The sequence below is a fragment of the Numenius arquata genome, unplaced genomic scaffold (assembly GCF_964106895.1).
Source record: "Numenius arquata unplaced genomic scaffold, bNumArq3.hap1.1 HAP1_SCAFFOLD_1767, whole genome shotgun sequence".
Lineage (NCBI taxonomy): Eukaryota > Metazoa > Chordata > Aves > Charadriiformes > Scolopacidae > Numenius > Numenius arquata.
In genome coordinates, this window is record NW_027415003.1 from 750 (window position 1) to 10,729 (window position 9,980).

The 9,980-nt window shown below is 64.5% G+C and overlaps 1 protein-coding gene across 1 annotated transcript; it reads right to left on the minus strand.

The window, feature by feature from the left end:
• Positions 1 to 477: 477 nt before the first annotated feature.
• On the minus strand, positions 478 to 9,859 carry LOC141478336 (selenide, water dikinase 2-like; the record flags this gene model as incomplete). The annotated part of the gene is given in 8 exon segments (XM_074167422.1): positions 478 to 1,005; positions 2,653 to 2,865; positions 4,519 to 4,618; positions 5,415 to 5,505; positions 6,641 to 6,795; positions 6,923 to 7,030; positions 8,647 to 8,750; positions 9,602 to 9,859. Coding segments are annotated over 8 exon segments (1,259 nt in total), but the record flags the coding sequence as incomplete, so codon positions are not given.
• Positions 9,860 to 9,980: the final 121 nt, after the last annotated feature.

Sequence of the window (9,980 nt, forward strand, 5' to 3'; positions counted from 1 at the left end):
TGGAGGACCCCCAGAATCGCAGGGGGGGCCCCAAAATTAGGGGTGCCCCCCCAAATTGGTGGTGGTGGGGTATATTTTTCCACTCTCCCATTAAAACCAGGGGGGAAAATCATTAAATTTCTCTTTATTACCCCATTTTTTTGCCCCCCCCCAACCAAGACCCCCCCCCCCAAATCCTGGGACCCCCCCCAAACTTGGAGGACCCCCAGAATCGCAGGGGGGGCCCCAAAATTAGGGGTGCCCCCCCCCAAATTGGTGGTGGGGGGTGGTATATTTTTCCACTCTCCCCTTAAAACCAAGGGGAAAATGATCAAATTGCTCTTTATTACCCCATTTTTTTGCGCCCCCCCCAAAACTAAGACCCCCCCCAAACTGGGAAAGGCCCTTCCAAACTGGGGGGGCCCCTAAAATTAGGGGTGCCCCCCCAAATTGGTGTGGGGGGGTGTATATTTTTCCACTCTCCCATTAAAACCAAGGGGGAAAAATCATTAAATTTCTCTTTATTACCCCATTTTTTTACCACCCCCCCCCAAAACCAAGACCCCCCCGAAATTCCACACGCACCACCCCCCCCCCCCCCCTTTTTAAAGGGGGGGGTGGGGTGGGTTTCATCGGCCCCTCCCCACCCCATTGTGGGCTTTTGGGGGGGGGCGTCACTCGGTGCGAAGGATAGAAGGGGAGGTTGGGGGGGGGGGGGATGTTTTTGGGGTGGATTTAAGCAATTAACCCCCCCCAAAAAAAAAGGGTGGTGGGGGGGATGGGTAAAGGGGAATCCCTAAAACGTTCCGGGGGGGGTTTTGGGGGGGCTGGCGGGGGGGGCTCCGCGGGGGGTGACCTCGATGAGACGGGGTTTGTCGATGACGCGGGCTCCCCGGGGTCCCTTCTCCACGATGCCGATGATCCAGGCTTGGTGGCCATCGCTTGCCCCCCCCGGGGGGGGGGTGGCTTTTAACTCGGCGCAGAAACGAGCCGCCTGCTCCCGGGGCAAACAGATCAGTAGCCCCCCTGGAATTTAAAAAAAAAACAAAAATGGGGGGGTCACAATAAGGTTTTGGGGGGAGAAAAGGGGATTTAAGGGGTGGGAAGGGGGATTTGGGGGGGTGGAAAGGGGGGTTTAATGGGGGGGAAGGGGGGGTTTAAGGGGGGGCCCCCCACTTTTGGGGGGACATAAAGGGTGGGGGGACCCCCAAATAGGGCACCCCAAAAAAATGGGGGGGGTCACAGTAAGGTTTTGGGGGGAGAAATGGGGATTTAAGGGGTGGGAAAAGCTGGTTTAGGGGGTGGGAAGGGGGATTTGGGGGGGGGAATGGGGGTTTGGGGGGGCTAAAGTGGGGGCTCCCCACTTTTGGGGGGACATAAAGGGTGGGGGGACCCCAAAAATAGGGCACCCCAAAAAAATGGGGGGGTCGCAATAAGGTTTTGGGGGGAGAAATGGCGATTTAGGGGCTGGGGGTTTAGGGATTTGGGGGGGGGGGAAGGACAGTTTAAGGGGGGTTTGGGGGGGTTAAAGGGGGGGCTCCCCACTTTTGGGGGGCCACAGGGTCGGGGGACCCCAAAAATGGGGCACCCCAAAAAAATGGGGGGGTCACAGTAAGGTTTTGGGGGGAGAAATGGGGATTTAGGGGGTGGGAAAAGCAGGTTTAGGGGGTGGGAAGCGGGATTTGGGGAGGTGGAAAGGGGGGGTTTAAGGGGGGGCTCCCCACTTTTGGGGGGGCCACAGGGTCGGGGGACCCCCAAATAGGGCACCCCAAAAAAATGGGGGGGGTCACAATAAGGTTTTGGGGGGAGAAATGGGGATTTAGGGGGTGGGAAAAGGTGCCCCCCCCCCAAATTTCCTCCTCTTCCTCCCCTGATTCACTTGCCCACCCCCACCTTTTGGTAGCCCCCATTCATTTCGGGATCCCCCCCCTTAATTTTTGGGGTCCCCCCCTTATTTTTGGGGTCCCCCCCCCAATTCAGAAGCCCCCCCCCCAAACCCACCCCCTCCTTCCCCCCAAACTTCCTCTTTTCCCTCCCCCGATTCGCTTGCCCACCCCCACCTTTTGGTAGCCCCCATTCATTTCAGGATCCCCCCCCTAATTTTTGGGGTCCCCCCCTTATTTTTGGGGTCCCCCCCTTCTAATCCCCCCCCCCCAAAAAAACCCCATCCCCTCCCTCCCCCCAAACTTCCTCTTTTCCCTCCCCCGATTCACTTGCCCACCCCCAACTTTTGGTAGCCCCCATTAATTTTGGGATCCCCCCCCCTAATTTTTGGGGTCCCCCCCCCTTATTTTTGGGGTCCCCCCCTTTTTGGCACCCCCCCCACTTCTGATCCCCCTCCCTCCCCCCAAACTTCCTCTTTTCCCTCCCCCGATTCACTTGCCCACCCCCAACTTTTGGTAGCCCCCATTAATTTTGGGATCCCCCCCCCTAATTTTTGGGGTCCCCCCCTTATTTTTGGGGTTCCCCCCCTTTTTGGCACCCCCCCCACTTCTGATCCCCCCCCCCCCCCCAAACCCCCACCCCCTCCCTCCCCCCAAACTTCCTCTTTTCCCTCCCCCGATTCACTTGCCCACCCCCAACTTTTGGTAGCCCCCATTCATTTTGGGATCCCCCCCCCTAATTTTTGGGGTCCCCCCCTTAATTTTTGGGGTCCCCCCCCCCCTCCCATACCCGAGGTCTCGGGGGCGGTGCCCTGGAGTAGCCCGAAGCGTCCCCCGGTGGCCTTGCTGACGGCGGCCATCTTGGCGATGACGGGCAAGTTGTGGATGACGAAGGCTACCTCTTGCCGCTGGTGGCTAGCCAAGGTCCGGGCGTGGCCCAGGAGCCCGAACCCCGTCACGTCGGTGGCTGCGTGGGCCCCAAAGGCCCTCATCAGCCCGGCGGCTACGGGGAAAAAAAGAAGGGAGCCCGGTTGGTAGCCACGTGGCTAGCGGGGCTAGTAGTAGGGTGGCGGCCACGCGGCTACGAAGAGGGCGGCCCCGTGGTAGGATGGTGGCCCCAAGTTGGTGGCCACGTGGCGAGAAGGATGGTGGCTCCACGTCCCCGAGTTGGCCACCGATCTACTAGCCAAGGGGCAACCATGTGGCTACGAGGATGGTGGCCCCGTGGCTAGGACAGTGGCCACGTGGCCCCCCGGCTTGAGGGACGGTGGCCTTGTAGCTACAAGGATGGTGGCCCCCTGTCCCCAAGTTGGTGGCCACGTGGCTAGTAGGGTGGTGGCCCCATGTCCCCAAGTTGGTGGCCACGTGGCTACAAGGACGGTGGCCCCACGTCCCGAGTTGGCCACCAGTCTACTAGCCAGGGGGCCACCACGTGGCTACAAGGATGGTAGCCCCGTGGCTGGGACAGTGGCCACGTTGCCCCCTGGCTTGAGGGATGATGGCCCCGTGTTCCTGAGCTGGTGGCCATGTGGCTACAAAGATGGTGGCCCCATGGCTAAGACAGTGGCCACGTGGCCCCCTGGCTTGAGGGACGGTGGCCCTGTGGCTACAAGGATAGTGGCCCCACGTCCCCTGAGTTGGTGGCCCCATGGCTAGTAGGATGGGGGCTATGTGGCTTGTAACGCAGTAGCCCCATAGCTAGGACGGTGGCCCCATGTCCCCAAGTTGGTGGTTCCCTGGCTAGTAGGGTGGTGGCCGCGTGGCTACAAAGATGGTGGCCCCACGGCTAGAAAAATGGCCACGTGGCTACAAGGATGGTAGCCCCATGTCCCTGAGTTGGTGGCCCCGTGGCTACAAGGATGGTGAACCCATGTCCATGTCCCCAAGTTGGTAGCCCCATGCCCAAGTTGGTGGCCCTGTGGCTACAAGGACTGTGGCCCCGTGGCCCCAAGTTGGTGGCCCCGTGGCTACGAGGACGGTGGCCCCATGTCCATGTCCCCAAGTTGGTGGCCCCGTGGCTACAAGGACAGTGGCCCCACGGCCATGTCCCCAAGTTGGTAGCCCCATGCCCAAGTTGGTGGCCCTGTGGCTACAAGGATGGTGGCCCCATGTCCACATCCCCAAGTTGGTGGCCCTGTGGCTACAAGGACGGTGGCCCCATGTCCACATCCCCAAGTTGGTGGCCCTGTGGCTACGAGGACGGTGGCCCCATGTCCATGTCCCCAAGCTGGTGGCCCCGTGGCTACAAGAACAGTGGCCCCATGGCCCCGTGCCCAAGTTGGTGGCCCCGTGGCTACGAGGACGGTGGCCCCACGTCCACGTCCCCAAGTTGGTGGCCCCATGGCTACGAGGACGGTGGCCCCGTGTCCACGTCCCCAAGTTGGTAGCCCCGTGCCCAAGTTGGTGGCCCTGTGGCTACGAGGATGGTGGCCCCGTGTCCACGTCCCCGAGTTGGTAGCCCCGTGCCCAAGTTGGTGGCCCCGTGGCTACGAGGACGGTGGCCCCGTGTCCACGTCCCCAAGCTGGTGGCCCCGTGGTAGAAGGACGGAGGGGTGGCCCCGGGGCCTTGAAGGAGGGTTGGCCCCGTGTCCCCGAGTTGGTGGCCCCCCCCCCCACCCCTCCCCGTGGCTGGTAGCCCGGTGGCTAGCGGCCGTACCGGTGCGGTTGAGGGTGGCCATGCTGAGCACGGCCTCCTGATAGGCCAGTTCCACCTCCTCCCGCGTCACCACCAGCTTCAGCTTGTTCCAGCGCTCGGGCTGCGGGGACAACGGGGGGGGGACACACGTCAGGGACCCCCCCTGGTGGCATCTGGGGGGGGTTTGGTGGCATCTCGGGGGGGGTTGGGACACCCATGGTGGCATCTGGGGGGGGTTGGTGGCATCTCGGGGGGGGTTAGGAACATCTAAGGGGGTTTGGTGACATCTCAAGGGGGTTTGGGGCACCCATGGTGGCATCTAGGGGGGGTTTGGTGGCATCTTGGGGGGGTTGGTGGCATCTCGAGGGGGGTTTGGGGCACCCATGGTGGCATCTGGGGGGGTTGGTGGCATCTCGGGGGGGGTTAGGAACATCTGGGGGAGCTTGTTGGCATCTGGGGGGGGTTGGTGGCATCTCAGGGGGAGTTGGGACACCCATGGTGGCATCTTGGGGGGGTTTGGTGGCATCTGGGGGGGTTTGGGACACTCATGGTGGCATCTGGGGGGGTTGGTGGCATCTGGGGGGGGGTTGGGACACCCATGGTGGCATCTTGGGGGGGTTTGGTGGCATCTGAGGGGGCTTTGGGACACCCATGGTGGCATCTCGGAGAGGTTGGTGGCATCTGGGGGGGGGGGTTTGGGACACCCATGGTGGCATCTCAGGGGGGTTTGGTGGCATCTGGGGGGGGTTGGTGGCATCTGGGGGGGGTTGGGACACCCATGGTGGCATCTCAGGGGGGTTTGGTCCCACCCCAGGTCCCCTTTGGGGCCACCCAGGTGGTTCAGGGGGTGTGTGTGTCTTCCCCCCCCCCCCCTCCCAGTGCTCCCAGTTCCCTCCCAGTGCTCCCAGTGCCCTCACGTTGTCCAGCCACTGGTGGGCGCTGACGGCCACTTGTGTCCCCAAGGGCTTGGTCAACACCAGGACGTCCCCGGGGACCGCGCTGTCCGGCCTGGGGGGGACACACACCAGTCAAACCAGTCCCTCCCAGTTACTCCCAGTGCACCCCAATTCCTCCCAGTCCCTCCCAGTATCCCCCCCCCAATCCCCTCCAGTCCATCCCAGTGCTGCCCCCGTGGCCCCCCACTCTCCCAGTGCCCCCCAATCCCCTCCCAGTGTCCCCCCAACTCCCTCCCAGTCCCTCCCAGTGCCCCCCAATCCCCTCCCAGTGCCTCCCAGTGCCCCCCAATCCCCTCCAATCCCCTCCCAGTGCCTCCCAACCCCCTCCCAGTCCCTCCCAGTATGCCCGCAATACCCTCCCAGTGCCCCCCACTCCCTCCCAGTCCCTCCCAGTGCCCCCCAATACCCTCCCATTACTCCCCAACTCCCTCCCAGTATCCCCAATGCCCTCCCAGTGCCCCCCACTCCCTCCCAGTCCCTCCCAGTGCCCTCCCAGTACTCCCCAACTCCCTCCCAGTATCCCCAATGCCCTCCCGTGCCTCCCAGTACCCCCCAATCCCCTCCCAGTGCCTCCCAGTGCCCCCCAATCCCCTCCCAGTGCCCCCCAACCCCCTCCCAGTCCCTCCCAGTGCCCCCCAATCCCCTCCCAGTGCCCCCCAACCCCCTCCCAGTCCCTCCCAGTGCCCCCCAACCCCCTCCCAGTCCCTCCCAGTATGCCCACAATACCCTCCCAGTGCCCCCCACTCCCTCCCAGTACCCCCCAACTCCCTCCCAGTCCCTCCCAGTGCCCCCCAATCCCCTCCCAGTGCCCCCCAACCCCCTCCCAGTCCCTCCCAGTGCCCCCCAATCCCCTCCCAGTGCCTCCCAGTGCCCCCCAATCCCCTCCCAGTGCCCCCCAATCCCCTCCCAGTGCCCCCCAACTCCCTCCCAGTCCCTCCCAATGCCCCCCAATCCCCTCCCAGTGCCTCCCAGTGCCCCCCAATCCCCTCCCAGTGCCTCCCAGTGCCCCCCAATCCCCTCCCAGTGCCCCCCAACTCCCTCCCAGTCCCTCCCAGTGCCCCCCAACTCCCTCCCAGTCCCTCCCAATCCCCTCCCAGTCCCTCCCAGTGCCCCCCAATCCCCTCCCAGTGCCTCCCAGTGCCCCCCAATCCCCTCCCAGTGCCCTCCCAGTACCCCCCAGCGCTCACATGATGAACTCGTTGGGCTGACACACCACGGTGGCCACCCCCCCGACGATGACCCAAGGGTTGACGACCGTCTGTCCCCCCGTCACCGACGTCCCCCCGTCTTCCGCCGCGTCCCGGAACCCTTTGATGATCAAAGGCATCACCTTCTCCCGCTCCTGAAAGAGAAGAAAAAGAAGGAAAAAGGTTAAAATTAAAAAGTAAGGGGGTGGGGGTGGGGGGGTGTCACCCTTTGAAACCCCCCCCCCCTTCTCGGCCACCTGGGGGGTGTCCCCCGAGTGTCACCTCCTCCGTCATCTTCTGGCTGACGCTGAGGAGCATCAACATGTTGTCGCACTCGGTGATGCCCAGGGCGTAGAGATCGCTCAGGACGTTGGCGCAGGCGATGCGGCCCTGGGGGGGGGGGCAAAACTTAGTTTGGGGGGGTTCTGGGGGGGGTTTGGGGGTCCCTCGGGGGAGGTTTGGGGGAGAAAAAAGGGATTTGGGGGGGCAAAACTCAGTTTGGGGGGGTCCTGGGGGGGTTTGAGGGTCCCTGGGGGGAGGTTTGGGGGAGAAAAAAGGGGTTTGGGGGGGTCCTGGGGGAAAAAAAAGGGGTTTGGGGGGTCCTGGGGGGAGTTTAGAGGAGAAAAAAGGGATTTGGGGGGGCAAAACTCAGTTTGGGGGGGTTCTAGGGGGGTTTGGGGGGGTCCTGGGGGAGAAAAAAGGGATTTTGGGGGGGCAAAACTCGGTTTGGGGGAGGCTGGGGGTCCCTCGTGGGGAGGTTTGGGGGAGAAAAAAGGGGTTTGGGGGGGTCCTGGGAGAGAAAAAAGAGATTTGGGAGGGCAAAACTCAGTTTGGGGGTGTCCTGGGGGGGGTTTGAGGGTCCCTCGGGGGGAGTTTGGGGGAGAAAAAAGGGGTTTGGGGGGGTCCTGGGGAGGTTTGGGGGGGCAAAACTCAGTTTGGGGGGGTCCTGGGGGGATTTGGGGGTCCCTGGGGGGAGGTTTGGGGGAGAAAAAAGGGGTTTGGGGGAGAAAAAAGGGGTTTGGGGGGGCCCTGGGTGGGTTTGGGGGGGTCCTGGGGGGAGTTTAGGGGAGAAAAAAGGGATTTGGGGGGGCAAAACTCAGTTTGGGGGGGTCCTGGAGGGGTTTGAGGGTCCCTGGGGGGAGGTCTGGGGCAGAAAAAAGGGGTTTGGGGGGGCCCTGGGTGGGTTTGGGGGGGTCCTGGGGGAGAAAAAAGGGGTTTGGGGGGGCAAAACTCAGTTTGGGGGAGGCTGGGGGGCCCTCGTGGGGAGGTTTGGGGGAGAAAAAAGGGATATGGGGGGGTCCTGGGGGAGAAAAAAGGGGTTTGGGGGGGTCCTGGGGGGGTTTGGGGGGGTCCTGGGGGAGTTTAGGGGAGAAAAAAGGGGTTTGGGGGGGGCAAAACTCAGTTTGGGGGGGACAGGGCACGTATGGGGGGGGCTGGTTTGAGATGCAAGGGTTATTTGGGGGGGGGGGGGTATTCCGGGGGGGGGCATTTTGGGGTGCAGGGAGGGGTCCCGGGGGGGTTATTTTGGGGTGGGGGGGTTATTTTGGGGTGCGGGGGGGTCCCGGGGGGGTTATTTTGGGGTGCAGGGGGAGGTATTTTGGGGTGCGGGGGAGTCCCGGGGGGGTTATTTTGGGGTGCAGGGGGGATTATTTTGGGGTGCGGGGGGGTCTCAGGGGGGGTTATTTTGGGGTGGGGGGGTTATTTTAGGGTGCAGGGGGGGTCCCGGGGAGGGTTACTTTGGGGTGGGGGGGTTATTTTGGGGTGCGGGGGGGGTCCCGGGGAGGGTTATTTTGGGGTGGGGGGGTTATTTTGGGGTGCGGGGGGTCTCAGGGGGGGTTATTTTGGGGTGGGGGGGTTATTTTGGGGGTGCGGGGGGGTCCCGGGGGGGGTTATTTTGGGGGTGGGGGGGGTTATTTTGGGGTGCGGGGGGGGTCCCGGGGGGGTTATTTTGGGGTGGGGGGGGTTTATTTTGGGGTGCGGGGGGGGGTCCCCGGGGGGGGGGTTACCATCATGTAGGGATCCTCCACCAGGGGGTAGAAGAAGTCCGTGGTCTGGACGAGGGAGAGCCCCCCGTGGCGCAGGGGCACCACGCACGAGTCCAGCCCCACGCCTTCGAGGGGGGGGGGACACGGGGGTCAAGGGGGGGGCCCCCCCCAGCTTGGGGACACCCCCCTCTCCCCCCCCCACCCCCCCCCCCGCTGTTACCTGCCCCCCCCACTTTGAGCTCCTCCCCCCCCCCCCCCCATCGTGGTTCCTCCTCTTCCTCCTTCCCTCCCCCGCCGACCTTTGCCCCCCCCCCCCCAACAGCGACCTTTGCCCCCCCCCACGTGTCACCAACCCCCCCCCCGTGTCCCCCAAGACCCCCCCAAAGTCCCCTCTCCCCCCCCCGTGTCTTCAAGATCCCCGTTTCCCCCCCCCAAAAGTCCTCAACCCCCCCGCAGTGTCCCCAAGGCCCCCCCCCGCCGTGTCCTCAAGGTCCCTGTGCCCCCCCCACGGCCCCCCCCGTGTGCTCAAGGTCCCTGTTGCCCCCCCCTTGGTGTCCCCAAGGCCTCTTCCCCCCCCCAAGGCCTCACTCCCCCTCAAATCCTCCCCCCCCACCAAGGCCTCTTTCCCCCCCAAAAACCTTCCCCCCCCCCCAAAGCCTCACACTCCCCCCCCAAATCCTTCCCCCCCCCCCCAAGGCCTCACCTCCCCCCAAATCCTCTTCCCCCCCCCAAATCCTTCCCCCCTCCCCAAAGCCTCACCCGCCCCCAAATTCTGTTCCCCCCCCCCAGGGCCCCCATTCCCCCCCCCCAATTCCTCTTCCCCCTCCCCCAAAGCCTCACCCCCCCAAAATCCTCTCCCCCCCCAATCCTCTTCCCCCCCCCCCAAAGGCTCTTCCCCCCCCCCCAAAGGCCCCCATTCCCCCCCCTCCAAGGCCTCACCCCCCCCAAATCCTCTTCCCCCCCCCCGGGGCCTCACCCAGCGCGGGGCTCCGCCGCTCTCCGCCGCCGCCTCAGGCCCTTCCCCTCCCGCCGCCGCCCCTCTCTGCCGCCCAGTCCCGCCAGGAGCCGAGCAGCGTCTCCTGCGGGACTTTACAGCCTCAGCCCCGCAGTTCCCCGTAGCCCGTGAGGCGCCAGCCCGGGTCCAGGCCCAGCGCCGCCGGTTCGAAGGGCCGGTACCCGCCGGGAGGAGGAGGAGCCGCGGCGGGAGAGCCCGGCAACCGCCGCCATCTTGGTTCTGAGCCCGGCGGGCGGGGCGGGGTCGCGCTTAAGAAAGGGCGTGGCCTCTCCCTATTGGCTGGAAGCGGAGGGGGGGAAGGGGCGGGGACGACGAGGCGGGCGGGGATTGGGTAAAAAGG